Genomic DNA, 13,646 nt, shown 5'->3' on the forward strand with positions numbered 1-13,646 from the left:
AGTAATTTTGAAATGTCAACTTCAAGAAAGATAAAATCTTGAAGTAATTAAAAATTACTAATGAATCAGTTTCTTTTCACTCTCATATACATGTGAACAAGTGAAAACACACACACACAGGCCAGTTCATCAAAGTGAGGGCGCTTTTTGGCTCCTTGGCAAGCTAATATGATCTGACAAACACAGCTGTTCCAAGAGTTTATTCTCAAGCCACTGCAAATCGATTAGATTAATGAGGCGTGCCTCTCTCTCCGGCTGGTACCAGCTGCCTGTTCAAGGGTTCACTAGCTGCCATTTAGCAGGAAGTCAGACAGCAATGGTGGAGCTGCTATATTACAACACAGGAGCAAGATAATCATGGACATGGGCCTCAGCTGGTGGGATTGTTGTGTAAGCAAAAATCCTACTATATTGCTCATTATTATTACATTATTATATCCTTCTTTGTTTCAATTGTAACTTGTACTTGTATGGTGTTCAGGAGAACCTCTGAACATGGTAGCAATACACTAGGAGCTGATTATTTTGGACCTATACGCTGAGAATTTGAGAATTTGAGCTTTCGAGGTCAAAAGGTACTTGAAGATAAGCCAGAATGATGAACACAGAAAGCCTCTAATAAACATGCAAAATATTTACACATTAGCAATCATGCCAGCTAAAGCGATGTTCCGTTGATAGCTAATTTAGCAGTTATGATGCATATCCTCCCATCACATCCTTTATAACATGCTACTGGTTTTAAATGATTTTAATTACCTGAGATGCCCAAAGTGTTTGGTCAAGGATTCTCGGGTGTCTACTGATGCGACACTGGATAAAGCAAACTCGTGCAACTCTGGGAAATGAGCAAAGGCTGCCCTCTGCAAGACAGAACCCAATAAGCAGTGTTATGAGAGACTGATATCTAGATACACATCACCATTATAATACATAACAGTTTTTCCGTGAAATAGTTTCTTGAGATAGTTACTGAAAATGTGATTCATAAAGATATATATAGAAAAATCAACAGTCCTGAATACTTTACATTCATTCTTATTTATTCAGTCATTATATTCACATTCAGCATAAGATGAGGAAAGACTTAATTTCTTATTACAACTATGAAAAAAATGATCTGATACTCTGGTACATACATTTCTCTCTGCAACAGTTACTTTGATATATAAAACTAAAGATGCTTATGAGGCATGCTGGAAAATCAAACTATCCCATTACATTACATGGAATTCTGTTTTTTTCAGTCCCATTACCACAGGTGTATAATTCAAGCACCTAACCGTGCATCCATTTGTATGTAGTACTATATTACTCCTGCAACAAGTTTTTTCCCTCTTTGATATTCGATATTCAACTGTAAGTAGTATTACTGCAATCGGGACGCATTTAGGAAACACCGTAACTTAGCCATGAAGCAGCAGTCCACATAAAGTTACAGAGCGGGGTTCCAGAGTGCTGAGGTGCATAAAAGTACGGCAATAGACTCAATAACTCAACAGCTCTAAACCACCACTGGTATTAACATCAGCACTGTGTGCTGGAAGCTTCAAAGCATTACACCTACAGCTCCTGCGGTGTAGCTGGCCCAGTACTTTTATCCATATAGTTTATGCAAATGAAATCATATATCTGAAAATCATTTTATATCATTCTTACCTGCAGTGAGGTGATTCTGTCATAGTGCAAAGTGGTCATCTCTTTCTGAGTCAGTGCATTTCCTGTCTGATCATTGATTTCAAAACCAGTGTAGAACTTCAGCATATCCAGCAACTAGAAAGATGAGGAAATAACAATTAATTCTTTGTGAACATGAATATTGTCATTGACAAGTTTTAATGCATATTTGCTTATTTTTGTACCTGACAGAAGAGATGCCCCTCCTTCTCTCTTTTTGTGAGGCTGGAGAGGTGACATCTGACCACCAAATGAGAGTCATCCAGCACTGTATTGAACCAACGCCTGGTGGGCAGCAGTGCCTATACACACATGAAACCATGTTTGTGGAAATAAGTCCTCCCCTCCAAACGATAACAAACTAAACTACACTAAACGAAACTTTACTGGTTTGTGAACAACCATATTTCTCAGCATCATGATTATCAAGGCAACTTATTGATTGCTGTTTTTTCGTCTTGAGGTTATTTTTCAAAATAAGACAGTTTGTCTTATTTTTCGCTTTCTGACAGAAAGATGTGAAGACAACATGGCAAAAACTGTCTAACTCTCGTCTATATTCATTATTTATGTGGTTGATGCTTGCAGCACAGGAACATGACATCAAGGCAAGAACAGAGGAGACCTGTCAAAATGAGATAACAGACCTGCTTTGGTGAGAATATAACAAAGAACACTTTTGAGTGAGAGAGTGACTAGAGCATACAGATTCACACTATAAAGAGTGCTGCAAAGGGGGAAAATGAACATTATTGTGAAACCAAATGTGAAATACAAAATTGTGAGGCAAAACACAAACAAAATGTCTATATCAATCATGGAAAAGTGATGTTCAAGGCAGCATGTGCGGGAGTAAGAGTAAGACCTAAAGAGAGAAAGAACAAATACCCTTTATATGCAACAGCAATCTCTGATCTCAACACGGTTCTGACAGCCAACACAGAACTGGCTTGATAATAGGTGTATTGTTCTCTGCAATCATTTTCATGTTGTCATCAAAGAGTAGAAGTATGGATTTCAGGCAACTGAGTCTTTGTACAATGATAGTGCTGAAGGACAGGAGATGAGTCTGGGGACAGTCAACTGGCCAGCTAGTAGCCACTGCCAGAAAAGGCAAGGCCAGCCTGTCAGCAGAGGGCCAGATGACATCCATTGTGCTCACTCACTAGTAACAGCAGGTCTGTCCAGGCAGGAGGCGTAAAAATCTTACGTGACACTGTGTGTTAACACCACCTTCATTAGTCAGGAATTAAATAATTATGTGAAGTTCTGCGTCACTTCATTATTTCTTTAAAAAAATGGATACGTCAAAAATATTTCTTATATTTAAAAGCTATTTCATCACCTTAAAAAAAACAAAAAAAGAAAACCTGACTCTGTGACAAAAACGCATCGGGATTTCCACAGTTGAATACACTCTATTGCATGGCATCTACGGCAACTAAATCAAGTTTTCTTAGTTTCTATTTTTTTCTCTCGGAGAAGCTTCCCCCACCTCAAAATATGAAGAAAAAAAACCCCCCAACAGCTGCAAATAGCACACCATGATTTTCATTGAGATTTGGTGGAATACATTTTTTTTTTTTGCAGATCTCACATCTAATAACGCTGCAGCTCACAGCCGAAAGAAACTGACACTTTTAAATAACTATCTTTCACCTACAAGACCTTTGCCTCAAGTTTCCAGGCAACAGTCACGCACACGGGAGTTAAATTAAGAACAGAAAACAGACATTGGAAAATAAATTCAAATCTGCAATCTGCTATAAATTTAAAGAGACCAACAAACCAAAAATATCCCCCCAAAACAAAACAAGGATATTTTAAATAAATCGTTCCTTCAAACATCATTTTTCTAAAAAGGGAATTGGATGTCCCCAAACATTATGTCATTGGGCTTTGTTATAGTTTACAGTTTGTAGCACATGTCAAAAGCCATCACGCTGAAAATAACCTCTCATACTATGATCAGACTACAGCTTCAAATAGTGCATAGCTTTGCAGACAGGAAAGAGAGAAGCACAGAGAGCAAAGCTGATGCAGATCATTTATCCAGTGACTGTTAATGACATGAGTTAGCTATAAATGTGAAGGACAAAAGACAAACTAATGAGATCTGCAGAAAATGAAGTCTAGACTGCTTCCTTCATCAGGATATCATGATTACAAAAATACCGTAGAACTACCCTTGTACTGAAAGTCCCATAGAAACAAGTCTAACAATGAATGCATTATCTCTCAACATAAATAAAAAATGAACATGGCTGAGAAATGTATGATTGAGAAGGTTGTGCTTTACCTCCAAATCAATCATGAGTTCTATGAATCTCTCGCAGTAATGCACTTGGTCCATGGATACAGGCCCTGTGGAAAATAAGAGGGCATAATTCAGGTTATAACTTTGGCTCAGGAAATCCACATTCACAGCAAAAGATAAAATATGATGAATAGACAAACCCAAAAAAGACAGGAAATATTAGATGTTGCTTTGTAGAGGGCGATGTGTAGTTTTCAACAAGGACACGAGGACAGCAAACGCATATGGACAACGCCAAAGTGCCATGCTGAGTGTGTGAGCCTCACTACGAGATGCTGCACGGCTCGCACAGCAGCATGTTGGGTCCCAAGCTCTCATTAGGCATGCTGGTGTGTAAGTGTGTGTGTGTGTACACTTAGAAGTTGGGCCATGCAGTAAGTATTGGAGTGATGTGGATCCTACTGGGTTTTAGATTCTGATCTAATCTGTCAGGTTTGATTCTATCTAAACACACGAATACACACATTCTGTTTTTAGCATTCAGGTGGGGGGCCTGTGTGTCGGCCTGCATTACAACATAGCGGTGAGCGCCGTTGGCTGTGTGGCAGCTGGAGCACATCCTCCTTGGGCAGCTGCACGACTCGAAAAGAAAGAATAGGCGTGCTGCAACTGGCAACAGTTTACATCCATTTCTATCCAGACTCATATAACACACAGAGATTATATGAAGACAATCCAGTATCTAATCAAATGTTAAATATTCTCACAAATTTCACTCCTGCTTCTGAGATATGGCATTCGGCAAAAACTAGAAGGGTGTTTGTGCAGAACATTACGGTGTCATAGTGACCTTTGACCTTTTTGGGTATAAAAAAAGCATTAGTTGACCATTTTATCTTATTAGACTTTTGTGTGGAATTTCATTATAGTCAGCATATTCATGCATTGGAGGTCATGATGACCTTGACCTTTAAGCACTAAAATCTCATCTGTTCTTCTGAAAAACTGCATCAAGGTAAGAGAGAAGAAAGGATAGCTGGAAAACATAATGCATTACGTTGTGTCAAATTAGCCATTTCTGCTTTTCACACACACACCGATACAGCATAGAATCGCATTTTCTTTGTGGCAACATTGTATTAACACAAAATTTTCAATATTTTATCAAATGAATTAAAACACTCTGTGAGTGCTACAAACAAAAGGGCTCATCTCATGCACCACCATCTTGAGTTAGCTTAGCAAACTTAATTAAATCAGCTCAACTGAAAAACCATCCAACACTGGTCACGTCCTAGACTGTCAAAGGTTTGCAAATAATTGCTATTTAGTTGATAAATGTAGACAAATCAGCTTGATACTGCCGGTCTGAATGAGTTTTTGTCAGTGAGCACAACTCAAGGGAACTCAGCTCAACTGGCTGCAAGCTGGTTGTATTCTGGTTATGCTGCTAATAGAGCAAAAGGTTTCGTAAGCACAAAAGTAACAGTTAAATGGGAATTTATGTAGATGCAAAAAGGAACAGATATGCGATTTGTGATTTTCCAGTTTATTGCAGTAACTGACAAGTTACTGCATGTAACTGACAACTTGACCCCCATTCAACTGCAGACCGACTCCGACTTTGGCAACATTTATGGAAGGTTTTAGTGACAGTGTCGGCATGCTTGACAATTTCATTTTGCAACAAAAATAACAAAAATATCATGAGTAATGAATTGTGACAATATCGTACCATGGGCTGTCTCGTATTTATAAAGAAATGTAATTTTTTCACGTTTTTCATATTTGTATAGCAAATCAAGTCCACTTTTTCATCTGGCTTACATTTCTCAGTTCAGCAGTTTTACTTTAAACCATGATTCGATAAACAGAACACATTCCTTTTTCTCCAACATCTCCGTCTCTTAGTTACAACTACAGTGAAACAGCACTTCTGTTTGCTGTGGAATTCACTGCTGTGTCTAATACCTCGAGGTGCAAACAGCATTTAATTATGCAAATGATTACGTAAAGGAGTGTATATTTATGGCTAAATACCAGAGTGGAAATAAAGCTTGTGCATGTGAGTACAATCTTACTATGACTAAGATTTATAAAAAAGGGCCATGCACACAGATGTATCTGTTAATTTTACAAAGAAAATGCTTAAACACATTTATGGTTTTGAGATTTATGGATCTGACCAATTATTTACGGTGAAAGTCCAAGAGATAGTCACCTAGACTCTATAAAAACCTTTTAAAAACTATTAGGATGTAAAGAAAGTCCTTATTAAATTGTTGTGTAGAGCTATTTCCCAAGAGATATGCAAGCATTTTTTTACCTGTTGGTGGAATTGACGCAAGAACTCCGTGAAACTTTTTAATAAGAGCCGAGAGGAAGGTCCTCTCCTTCTTTGCCCTGAGGAAACACGAAGAAAGTAAATCAGAACAACCTAGAAACAGATTCTCTAAATCTGTATAGATTTCTTTGAACACAAATATCATTACTGCTCAGCTGTGTCAGCATCCATTTTATCAGATTTCTTTTTGATTAGATTCCAGAACTTCTGCAGCTTTGGAACTTTCCTCAGCTCGTGCTGGAGTCTGGACTGTAAAATCACAGAAACAAATGAGTAACAAATGAGTGGAAAGAGGGATTAGTCTCATAGCAAGGAAGCAATTCATTCCTTTAGAATTATCAAACATTACTTGGTGTGCCAATAAACACCACAGCTTCTTAATTAAGATAATAGTTTGACATCTTACTGGTAAGAGGCACATCCACATTGGCAGAGAGATGAGCTGCTGCACCTGCTCTCTGATCAAATCTACCTCCTGGGAGGAAAGTGCAGAGAGAGAGAAAGAAAAAAAAATGAGGGAAGATTAAGTGTGAGAGGTCAGGGTTGTCAAAATGCTTTGTGCATTATACTTATAATGCACAAATAAAATAAAATATATTATACTTCAATCCCTAATAGGAGTCTCCAACTAAAATATTTAGAGGCCTTTATAGGATACAATTAAAGGGCAGCAGGCTATCACAGCACATTTTAAGTGAAACATCCGCAGTGCTTGCCTGTGGTTTAATGCAACTGCAGAGGATACAGATGGAGATCACCCAAATTGACCTGTCCTGTCTATTATTGCCATCTAGTGGACAGTAAAGATAATTGCATTAATTCTTACTTATCTTGCCAGTACCAGTACATCAGGCATAACATCATGACCACCTGCCTAATATTGTGTTGGTAACCCTTTTGCTGCCAAAACAGACCTGACCTGTCGAGGCATGGACTCCACTAGACCCCTGAAGGTGTGCTGTGGTATTTTGGACCAAGATGTTGGTAACAGACTCTTTAGGTCCTGTGGGTATGAGGTGGGGCCTCCATGGATTGGACATGTTTGTCCAGCATGTCTTAAAGATTCTCAACTGGACTGAGATCTAGGGAATATGGAGGCCAAGCCAACACCTCAAACCATTCTTAAACCACTTTTGCTTTGTGACAGAGCACATTATCCTGCTGAAAGAGGCCACACGCATCAGAGAACATAGTTTTTATGAATGGACCTAAATGGTCTGGAACAGAAGCATCTACACAGATAGCAGAGCCCAAGGTTTTCCAACAGAGCATCGCCCAAAGCATCACAATTCCTTTGCTGGCTTGCTTTCTTCCCATAGTGCATCCTGGTACCCAGTGTTCCTCAGGTAAGCAACGCACCCAGCCATGCATGTAATGTAAAAGAAAATGTGATTCATGAGACCAGGCCACCTTATTCCATTGCTCCGTTGTCCAGTTGATGAGCCCAAACACAACAAACTACAATGGACTGTGTATTCTCACACGTTTCTATCAGAACCAGCTACAGTAGCTCGACTGCTGGATCAGACCACACGGTGCCTTCACTCCCCACGTGCATCAGTGAACCCTGGCTGCTCATGACCCTGTCACTGGCTCACCATCGTTCCTTCCTCGGATCACTTTTAATAGATACTGATGACTGCAGACTGAGAACATCCCACAAGAGCTGCAGTTTTGGAGATGCTCTGCCAGAGTTGTCTAGCCAGCACAATTTGGCCCTTGTCAAACTTGCTCAAATCCTTATGCTTGCCCAATTTTCCTGCTTCTAACACATCAACTATAAGGACAAAATGTTCACTTGCTCACTAACGTATCACTCTCACTAACTGGTGCCATGATGAAGAGATAATCAGTGATGTTTACCTGACCTGTCAGTGATCATAATTCTATGATGATCATGGTAAAAGTCAGAGAGCTAGTCACCTGGGCTCTATAAAAACCTTTTAAAAACTATTAGGACGTAAAGAAAGTCCTTATTAAATTGTTGTGTAGAGCCATTTCCCAAGAAATATACAAACATTTTTTTTACCTTTACCTTCCATTATGGTGTAAGAAAGTGTCTTAATTTGTATTATTTAAATCGTCATGTAATTGGCTTTACATTTTAAGACACTAACCTGGCTTAAAAAGACAAGTCATGTCATTTTATAATATATAAATACTGTCTTTAAAATATAAACCGACGACTCACAATAACACAGACACAAAAACAGACATCACTGTGGTAGTAGAATAACTCTAACTTCTCTGAATGTTTACTTATAAGATATCAGTGTAGTGGTACACACCAGACTGTTGAAACAGTGGTCCATAAAGACCAGAAGCACAGTTTGTTCCTTCAGAGTAAGACCAGCCTGCTCATCTGCCAGAACGGCTTCCATCACACATTTGAAGAAAAATGGAAAATGACTTGGTTCCTTCTTGAACACCTGAAACACAGCAAACAATAGAAAATGTAAAAAGCTGAGCTCCTGCATTAGCTGTGGCAAACACAATCAAATATAGACAACATTTAATGATAATTAAGCTAAACTTCAACAAATTACTGCTTTTTTTAAAAAAAAATTTTTTACCTCCCAGGCTGGAACATTTTCTCTGAACTTCTCATTGACAATGCAACAAATGGACATGATGTAGGCATTGCTGGAAACCTCTGGAGTGTAGTTCACCCACAGGTAGTTTTCAAGGTATTGGCTGAAATATTAGAAATAATAAATTAATATCCATGCAGCAAGTAGTGTTGTCAAATCACTGTTTTTGCAGTGATTGTTTAAATGATAACATAAAGAAAATCCAGTAAAAATAACTTACCTGAATTCAAGCAGCATAATTTTCCTAATGGCAAATCTGAAAATATAATGGGCATAACTCAAAAACAATGAACGGTGAAATATGTCCTTTATATTTTTTTAAAGTGTTTCATAGGGGAAGAAAGTTCAAAATTCACTTACTTGGAGTTGAGAATCTCCTTCTCATAAACATCTTCCATCACCTAACCCCCCCACAAAGAACATTCAAAGCATTATAAAAGCACAGAAATTTAGTGTTAACAAACATGTGCTTGGTAGTTTGCTGACTTGACTTACTATCTGAAACTATATGATAAATGATAAATCAATCTCTATTAGATACATGACCAAATCTTTACAGTGCTCCCACTCTGGGCTGATACCAAGGATTAAAATAACAATTAGGCCAATAAGCAATTCAAATATCAACCTTTATTTTTGTTTGAACTTGATCCAAATTATAAGCACTGCATTATAATGGAGCACAAACTGTGGTAATTTTCATCACCGAATGTTACACTGTTTGCCAAAAGCCCTGGTGATTGGTTATCACTAATAAAAGTTGTACCAACACCTCTAAATTGCAAAAGTGCAAATAACTCACCTTAGGGTCAAAAGGTAGTTTATTCTTTGCATGAGGCGCCCAATATTTGTTAGACAACTGAAAAGGGGAAATGTAAAAATCACACATAATATTAAATATAAACATGGAAGATGCAACAAATTGTTAATTGAACATATGCCATAGTTACAGCCATTTGTCCTATCCTATCTCCTTAGCCCATGCAAAGCTGTCTTTATGTTTTTAGCATGACAAAGAATGCAACAAAAGAAAATCAGGACACTTTTTTTTTATCTTCAGCATACCAGCATCATGGAAAAATTTCACAACACAGTACTGAACCACATATGCAGAAAATAAATGCTGTGATTACCTGCGTGACATATTCCGCATTTATCTGGGATACAGACGGAGTAGCAGCCTTTTTAGCAGGGGTTTCTTTCTCCATGGTGGCCATAATAAAATGACGACTGTGAGAAGAAGAAGAAAAAGCGCAGAAATCATTTGTTTTAAAGTATCGACTGATACAAGTATCTGTTTTCAACTTGAGGCTTTGTAAATATACGATAGCTGGACGAATACAGGGTAATTTATTGTTGAGAAAGTTCACAATCTCGGTTAAAAAGTAAACTAGGAGGTTTCATAAGCACGAACTAACTGACTTTCCTGTACTTTAATTAACATCAAATTAAGAGTTACGAGTTCAGAAAGTAGTAACATGACATTAGTAACTGTTAGCATTCTCAATGAGGTGATATAGCTAATTAGTAGCATTTAGACACAACTGAATCGTTAATCGTTCAGTATTAACTCCAGTTCAGTGGTATAAAGTTGCCAGAATTTAGCTCACTAACCTTTTTTATTATTATTATTATTTCAGCATGAATGTAACTGCCGTCGGACTGCTGGTTATGTACCTCCACAATCAAACGCGCTGCGTGCGACTAACTTCCTGAAAAGGTACGTCCCTCAAACCGTCCCCTAATTACGAAAGCTTGCAATCCGTTCCGTTCCCCCCGGTTTCGTATTTGTTGCGTGTGGAAACTGCTGGGAAAATTAAATCAGCTTTTTATTTTGGCGACAACGCAAGAAAAAATAATTGGATAAAAAAAAAAGTGATGGAACACGTAACAAAATAGACTATTTTCAAGTGAAAGTGCATGCGCAAAGAAGATATTTTTATCAAAGGATGTTGAATAAAGTGCTGCCAAGCAGGAGGGGGACAGGAAGACCACAAATGCCACACCTAAGTGGCCTCTGTCCTGTGTGGACAGCATAATGCTTTGCGAATTTAGAAAGAGACACAAACTTTTTGAAGCAAATGCCACAATGATGGTCTGTCATTTGAATATTATTTGAACAAATGTGCCGCTTAAGATCCTTTTAATTTAGATAACTCGCAGTGCACCTGTCTCATTCAGAAACACTGAGTAGTGCACACAAATCATTTTCTTGTTGGATCTGATTCTCAGCCACTGAACTTACCAATTCATCACTAAGCAGCTTGTCGCTACCTGAAACAGTTCTAACTCCTTTAGTCATTATTCTCATGCTTAACACTCGAGCTGGCATTTTTGATTCTCTACTTCAACAACTAGTTCAGTGGGAAATAAATTGCTAAAAAATTTTTGCTTTGCTTTTTTCCCGATTCGTTACCCTCCGTTCAAGGCTACCTCTGGATCTGCCAGCCAATCAGCATCCGCGGCCTCCAAGCCCTGAACTACCTCTTTATTAGCAAATGACTGGTAACAAGCACTAGCATACAGTGACTTTGGTTTGATTTGGCATCCAAATCTGTACAATGAATACATGTTTGAATATACTTATCTGGAAGTAGGCTGGCATTTTTCATTTCACTTTGAATACCGTTTGGAATTTCGTTGCAGTGCCTACATGTTTGCTCATGAGGTATCAGGTTACCCTTCTGTGGGAATATTTTGCTACATAAAACACATCTGTATGACCTAATCCCACAATGAGTGACCAAGTTTGTAGAGCATATTCTGCATAATTGAAGCTTCTCTTTTTTTTTACATGACACAACACCTTCTGAGTTAGTCTTAACAAGGCTACTTACTTTAATGATGGATTTTGCACGTGTGCTGCAGGGTACTTCATTCCATTACGGAGAACTTCAAAATCTGATAGTGTATCATGGGTGTTTGCAGACTTTTTCTGCTTTTCATGTGTCACTTTCAGTTTTCTGATGTTCTCCTGCTGGTTGAGTGGCTTGGTTGAGTTCCCTTTCAGTGAGTTCTTTTGTGGGTATTCAGATGAGAAGCTTGTCTGAATGCTTTTCCACATATAGGACAATGAAATGGCTTCCTGCCTGCGTGCACTATCTCATGCCTTTGTAATTTAGAGGCACTCGGAAAACACTTAAAACAGTGGAAGCAGTTGTGCTGTACACCACCTGGGTTTTGTGTTGATTTAGGACTTTATTTCTTTTTCACAGTCACTTTGGAAACCTTTCTCACAGGTTCACCCTATTAATATTACACATCTGTGATAACATTTGTGTCATTCTCTGTCTTTAGGCTTTAAATGTATCGCAACAGTGTTCTGTGAGCTGGGAAATCTGCCCCCAGCTTTGTATTTAAACTCGTTAACTCGCCAGTGTGGTCGGTTGATATCACGCAATTGCCATGTGTGGTATTTAGACCACATATGAGTGTGGCAGTGGAACCTCAAGTGGCTTTTCTGATGAAATCTCTTCCCACATATCTCACAGCCAAAGGGCCTTTGTCCTGTATGAATTATCTGAAGCTTGGATGTAGAAGGAAAACATTTTCTACAAATTCAGCACTGATGTAGAGCGTTAATTCACTGCTTGTTGGTAGCACGGCAGGTTTCCCTCTGCTCCTTTCCCCTGATGTGATTAAGGCAACATCCTGAGGGAGAGAGCCATTGTAATCGCTGCAAAACTCACTGCACCCTTCTGGTTTCACAGTCATAATCTGGGAAATTGAGTCTGCATTACTGGGTTCAATTAAATGTTTTATTGTTTCTGAATCGGGTATTTTCACAGCATTGCTGTTTTGCACAGGGGGAAGACTTTCTAATTCTTTTTGACTCCTATGAATTTTGTGATGGCGTATCGAATTAACTTCCAACTGAAATGATCTTCTACAGATCCCACACCAGAATCGTTTCAAGCCTTCGTGTTTTATGTACTGCTGCTCTTGTTGATATAAATTATTATTAAGTTATAGTCTTAATAATAAGTTATAAAGGCTTTCCTGCAGACTGCACAGGAGAAGGGTTTCTTTCAAGTATAAATAAGAAAATGTCTGTAATTTGGTTAGTGAGCAGAAGGTTTGAGACATTTATGACATTGGTGTTTCAAAGTTATTTTGCAGTCCCAAGTGCATTCTCATATTTGCCATTGCAGGAAAGATCTGAGTTGACTTACTGCCTCTTTCCAACTGTTTTGGTCTGTTATGAGTGTGTAAGTGAATCCAAAGGTTATTAAATAATAAGCAGTCATTATGGGTAGTGCTTGCAGATGTCCACATTTGGACAATCAGCCTGCTCCCACAGTACTCGACCCACAACATTAGAAATGTTTCCCTGAGTCACTTGGCAATCATTTGCATGAGGCACATTTTTCGGACAGCCGGAAGAGGCCCCATATATGACTGCTAATCCACAGTCTTGTCACAGTCGGGCCTGTGTAAAAGCCCTCTCCAGACTTTACAGATGAAGGGGTGTCTGATTGGATGAGATGATGTTGCTTCAGTGTGCATGGCAATGAAAAAGCTTTTGGATATAAAGGACACACCAATGCATTTTCAGTTCCCAACTTTTGGGATTTCCGCCAGATATCACGTGGTCTCACTGTACCTAAAGATTAAAATAGAGAATGAAGAGATGAATGAACTCAAACTAGATCAGTCAATCAATACATGTGGCAAAATAAAACTAAAAAAAATCAAAATTACAAATAACTGGAACACTGTTTTACATGTGACATGACTAATGCGTGACACTTTCCTGTATGTATGAAATTGAAAATAT

The 13,646-nt window shown here is 38.4% G+C and overlaps 1 protein-coding gene across 2 annotated transcripts in view; it reads right to left on the reverse strand.

Moving 5' to 3' along the window:
- aqr (aquarius intron-binding spliceosomal factor) overlaps nt 1-10,591 on the reverse strand; it is a 47,141-nt gene extending 36,550 nt beyond the window's left edge. For both annotated transcript variants that reach the window (XM_006798435.3, XM_006798434.3), the window contains exons 1-14: nt 10,484-10,591; nt 10,003-10,099; nt 9,672-9,728; nt 9,230-9,270; nt 9,090-9,125; nt 8,852-8,972; nt 8,567-8,707; nt 6,685-6,753; nt 6,427-6,527; nt 6,261-6,337; nt 3,977-4,041; nt 1,863-1,979; nt 1,660-1,773; nt 760-863 (exon numbers count right to left, since the gene is read on the reverse strand). In XM_006798435.3, coding sequence (XP_006798498.1) covers nt 760-863; nt 1,660-1,773; nt 1,863-1,979; nt 3,977-4,041; nt 6,261-6,337; nt 6,427-6,527; nt 6,685-6,753; nt 8,567-8,707; nt 8,852-8,972; nt 9,090-9,125; nt 9,230-9,270; nt 9,672-9,728; nt 10,003-10,086 — 1,127 coding nt within the window. In that variant the 5' untranslated portion in view covers nt 10,087-10,099; nt 10,484-10,591. The remainder of the gene's footprint in view (nt 1-759; nt 864-1,659; nt 1,774-1,862; nt 1,980-3,976; nt 4,042-6,260; nt 6,338-6,426; nt 6,528-6,684; nt 6,754-8,566; nt 8,708-8,851; nt 8,973-9,089; nt 9,126-9,229; nt 9,271-9,671; nt 9,729-10,002; nt 10,100-10,483) is intronic.
- Nucleotides 10,592-13,646: the final 3,055 nt, after the last annotated feature.

This window comes from Neolamprologus brichardi, chromosome 19 (genome assembly GCF_056152115.1).
Source record: "Neolamprologus brichardi isolate AB-2024 chromosome 19, ASM5615211v1, whole genome shotgun sequence".
Classification (NCBI taxonomy): Eukaryota; Metazoa; Chordata; class Actinopteri; order Cichliformes; family Cichlidae; genus Neolamprologus; species Neolamprologus brichardi.